At 37.8% G+C, this 5,286-nt stretch overlaps 1 protein-coding gene across 1 annotated transcript in view; it reads left to right on the top strand.

The window, feature by feature from the left end:
• The window catches only part of TMCO1 (transmembrane and coiled-coil domains 1), a 56,437-nt gene that overhangs the window by 17,692 nt on the left and 33,459 nt on the right, over positions 1 to 5,286 (top strand). Inside the window, exon 5 of the mRNA XM_010851978.1 lies at positions 1,572 to 1,639. Coding sequence (XP_010850280.1) covers positions 1,572 to 1,639 — 68 coding nt within the window. The remainder of the gene's footprint in view (positions 1 to 1,571; positions 1,640 to 5,286) is intronic.

Genomic DNA, 5,286 nt, shown 5'->3' with positions numbered 1-5,286 from the left:
TTTTTAGCAAAAGACCATGATTTGCATCAAGTACATTGCACTTACCTTTTCAGAAATTTATAGTTATGCATGCTATAAATAATATAATGGGTGTTCCTAGACCAAATAGAAGTGAAAATGTGCTACAGGGCTGAAGCTTCATGTTGGTAATATGAATAGCTTCTTTTTTAAGGGTATCTTGAGGTCATTTTCACGCAGTTTTGTTGTTTTTTTTTTTTTTTTTAGCTTCTCCCTTATGTTTTCAAATGAAGTCATTTATTTTCTTTTTCTTCCTTATATTATTACTGAATCTTTGGCTTTTGGTGACCTGGTAATCCTATTATAAGAGTTGGAGCATCATAGATGGCCTTTATTCTTTAAGAGGCCTTTTGTTCTGAAGGTCAGGCATATCATAAAGTGTAAGGAAAAGTGATTTTATTAGCAATTTACTCATTATTTATAAAGAGTAGAGTTTGTTCAAGCATGTCTTTAGGTATGCGAATATATGCATAGGTAGGCATAGGTAGGCGAATTATATGGCTTGACTAATTTTTCTGCCTAATTTCTGTATATTCATCACAAGACACCTAAACTGTGCAACAGTTACCGTTTGCTTACCAAGAGACCTTTGCTATATTATTTTATCTTCTGTTTCTTAAAACTCTTTTTTTCTTTTTTTAATATTTATTTATTTATTCGTTTATTTGGCTGTCAGGTCTTAGTTTGCATCACATGGGATCTTTCATCGCAATTCACAGACTCTCTAGTTGCATACAGGCTTAGTTGCTCCATGGCATGTGGGTATCTTAATTCCCCACCCAGGGATTGAACTTGCATCCCCTGCATTGCAAGGTGGATTCTTAACTTCTGGACCACCAGAGCAGTGCCTTGAAATTCTTTTTAAGAAAGTTTATAATTTAGAAGTATATTTTTTTGAAAATAGCTTTTCTGTTGTCATAGTTACTCCACGTTCAAGAGACCAAATTTGAAAACTGCAGAAAGAAGAGAGAAAACTTTCTGATAAACTGTTAGTCATGTCTTTATGATCTTTTGTTTATTTATACTTTTATGGCACATGTAATTAAGAAAGTAGCTAGCCTCAAGAAACAAAATACCTTATATACTTGAACATGTAATCGTTTTTTTACTTGATCGAGAGGTAGAGGTTGGTAGTCCCGGGCTGGTGTGGCAGCACAGTAGTGTCACTAAAGACTCCAGTTAGTCTTCCTTAGCTTATGGTTGTTTGGTTGTTTGATGTTGCTTTACTGTCAGGAATTACGTTTTTCATTCCAGACAAGAAGTATGGGCAGAAGGCCTAAAGGGATGCTAACCAAGTTAGCCCCTTTTAAAGTTCTGGTTAGTACTTGCACTTGTCACTTGTTGGCCAGAATTAGGTCATGTGGCCACTCCAGTACGCTTCATCAGAAGGTGACAAGGAGAAGGGGCCTTGGAGGTGGAGGGTGGGTTAGACAACAGACAGTTTTTTGCCAAGGAGCACCTTTTAAAAATGATATGACATCAAAATTTGGGGGGATATGCTTTAGTAGTGTTTTCCTTTAGTGTGAAGTGACAATTTGTTGATCTCCTTACAGGTTCGAATGAAATCCATGTTTGCAATTGGCTTTTGTTTTACTGCCTTAATGGGAATGTTTAATTCCATGTGAGTATCTTTTTCTATGGCTTTATCTAACTTGCTCTGTGTGGACAATTAACTTTTTTGTAATATTTTGATATTTCATATTTACAGAAAAGTTATAGGACTAGTATATCCATTAACCAGGTTCACAATTGTTAACATTTTTCCTCATTTGCTTTCTTTTTTTGTTTCTCTAGATCATAAATATTTGTGCTCATTCATATATTATTTGTATATTTTTCTGAATCTTGCAGAAGTTTGATGTGGATTTCATACCCCTTTATTCATAACTACTAAAAGTATGTGTTACCTAAGAACATGGACATTCTCTTGTCCTCAATCCAGTTGTCAAAATTCAGGCAAATTTAATTTTGTTAGAATACAGTTATATGGTAACTTTTTCACCCTCTTGATTTTGAGGATATCTTATGTATAAAGTGAAGACTAAGCTATTATGAGGCCTCTAAAAAGAGTTTAGTATGTCCCTTGGGTTTTTAAGTTCCTTACTAGCAAACTGCTTCCAAATGAAGGTAGTCAGTCATTCAGAGATATTTTGACTTTTAAAATAATCTTTACAACTGTAATCTTGTTTAACGATAAGGTAAGTTACTGTTTTCTAAACTAACATATAGCAGGCCTGAATGATTATGGGACTGATTTTGACAGAAGCTGGGAAAATAGCCAAAGATGACAAGCAGTCATTTATTACCTTTGAAAACTCACCGGGGCTATCCCACACGTACTAGGATTGTCCTCTTACTCTTGCTTCTCTTCCCCCACTCCCTGCTTCATTTCTGTCTCTCCCTTCCCTTGTACTCATCCCCCCAATGCTAGTCTGTTCTCTTCACACCTGTTAAGTACCTACTTTGTGCCAGGAATTGTGCTAGGTATCAGAATATAACAAATAAGATGTGTTTCCTGCCCTCAATAGTATCAAAATTTTATGGAAAGGAAAGACCGATAAATCAATACATTAATGGATGTTACCAGACGTGTGTATGTGAAGTATAGTAGGGGGAAAGGGGGGACTTGTTAGGTGAGAGACGAAAGGAAATGTCCAAAATTATTTCAATACAAAATTTCCACTTAACTAGTGATTTTGAAAAGGATCTTTGGAAGATTAAATAACTTGCCCATAGTTATGAAGTCTCATAATTTCTAACTTATGAGAAAGTTAGAAAGTCTCATAGTTTCTAACTTAATAGAAATTAGAAGTCTCATAATTTCTAACTTATAGAAATATAAATCTCATAATTATAGAAGTCTCATAATTTCTAATTTATAACTCTAATCTCAGTATTCTTTTTCACTGCTATGCTTTCTCTTCTTTCTTGGATATATTTCACCATGGATTACCAGTCAAACCAAACACTGAAAGATTTTATAGTAAACTAGCAAGCTTAAGGTTATGACCAACCTAGACAGCATGTTAAAAAACAGAGACATTACTTTACCAACAAAGGTCTGTCTGGTCAAGGCTATGGTTTTTCCAGTGGTCATGTGTGGATGTGAGAGTTGGACTATAAAGAAGGCTGAGCACAGAAGAATTGATGCTTTTGAACTGTGGTGTTGGAGAAGACTCTTGAGAGTCCCTTGGACTGCAAGGAGATCCAACCAGTCCATCCTAAAGGAGATGAGTCCTGGATGTTCATTGGAAGGACTGATGTTGAAGCTGAAACTTCAGTACTTTGGCCACCTGATGCGAAGAGCTGACTCACTTGCAAAGACCCTGATGCTGGGAAAGATTGAAGGTGGGAGGAGAAGGGGACGACAGAGGATGAGATGGTTGGATGGCATCACCGACTCAATGGACATGGGTTTGGTTGGACTCTGGAGTTGGTGATGGACAGGGAGGCCTGGCGTTCTGTGGTTCATGGGGTTGCAAAGAGTCGGACACGACACTGAGCGACTGAACTGAACTGAACTGAGGAAGCTTAACTAGTAAGTTAACTAGTAAACTGTGTGGATCACAACAAACTGGAAAATTCTTAAAGAGATAGGAATATCAGACCATCTTACCTGACTCCTGAGAAGCCTGTATGCAGGTCAAGAAGCAACAGTTAGAACCAGACATGGAACAATGGACTGGTTCAAAATTGGGAAAGGAGTATATCAAGGCTGTATATTGTCACCCTGCTTATTTAACTTATATGCAGAGTACATCATGCAAAATGCTGGATGATTCACAAGCTAGAATGAAGATTGCTGGGAGAAATATCAATAACTTCAGATATGCAGATGAAACCACCCTTACGACAGAAAGTAGGAACTAAAGAGCCTCTTGATGAAGGTAAAAGGGGAGAGTGAAAAAGCTGACTTAGAAGTCAACATTCAGAAAGCTAATATCATGGCATCTGGTCTCATCACTTCATGGCAAATAAATGGGGAAACAATGGAAACAGTGACAGCTTTTATTTTCTTGGGCTCCAAAATTACTTCAGATAGTGAATACAGACATGAAATTAAAAGATGCTTCCTCTTAGGAAGAAAAGGCAAACCTCGACAATATATTAAAACGCAGAAACATTACTTTGCCAATAAAGTTCTATATAGTCAAAGCTATGGTTTTTCCAGTGGTCATGTATGGATGTGGGAGTTGAACCATAAAGGTGGCTGAGTGCAAGAAGAATTGATACTTTTGAAATGTGGTGTTGGAGAAGACTTGAGAATGAGTCCCTTGTACTTCAAGGAGATCAAACCAGTCAATCCTAAAAGAAATCAGTACTGAATATTCTTTGAAATCACATGAATATAATGCTATATTATAATCACGTGGTTCCCTTTCTTAATGTTATTTGTGAACATATTGTGGTGTGAAAGGCTGATCTATGGAAGGGACATCTGCTTCAAATATATATATATATATATATATATTTAATATTTATGTGTTTGGCTGTGTTGGGTCTTAGTTGCAGCGTATGGGATCTTCACTGTGTCGTGTGGGATGTTCTGTTACAGCACATGGACTCTCTAGTTGTGGCACACATGGGCTCAGCATTTGGGATGCACAGACTTAGTTGCCCTTTGGCATATGGGATCTTAGTTCTCCCCACCAGGGATTGAACCCATGTGTCCTGCATTTCACAGGGGATTCCTTTTTTGTTTGTTTCTTTGTTTTGAAATTTTTACAATGTTGTACTGGTTTCTAACATACAACAATGAGTGAACTGAAGTCGCTTAGTCATATCTGACTCTGCGACCCCATGGACTGTAGCCTACCAGGCTCCTCCGTCTATGAGATTTTCCAGACAAGAATACTGGAGTGAGTTGCCATTTCCTTCTCCAGGAGATCTTCCCAACCCAGGGATTGAACCCTGGTCTCCCGCATTTGAGAGAATGCGGGACAATGATGAGAATCAGCCATAATTGGACACATATTGCCTTCCTCTTAAGCCTCCCTACCCTCCCCCAGTCCCAGCCCTCTACGTCATCATAGAGCTCCAGGCTGGGCTTCCTGTGTTATACAGCAGCTTCTTACCAGCCATCCACTTTACACTTGATAGTGTATATATGTCGGTGTTACTTGTCTCCATTCGTCTCACTCTCTCCCTCCTGCACTGTGTCCACAAGTCCATTGTCTGAATCTCTGTCTCCATTCCATCCCGGCAAAGAAGTTAATCAATACTATTGTTCTAGGTTCCACATATATGCATTAATATCCAATATTTGTT

The sequence above is a fragment of the Bison bison genome, unplaced genomic scaffold (genome assembly GCF_000754665.1).
Source record: "Bison bison bison isolate TAMUID 2011002044 unplaced genomic scaffold, Bison_UMD1.0 scf7180017864305, whole genome shotgun sequence".
Taxonomy (NCBI): domain Eukaryota; kingdom Metazoa; phylum Chordata; class Mammalia; order Artiodactyla; family Bovidae; genus Bison; species Bison bison.
The sequence above is the reverse complement of the archived record's forward strand: the minus strand, read 5'-3'. Positions and strand labels throughout refer to the sequence as shown.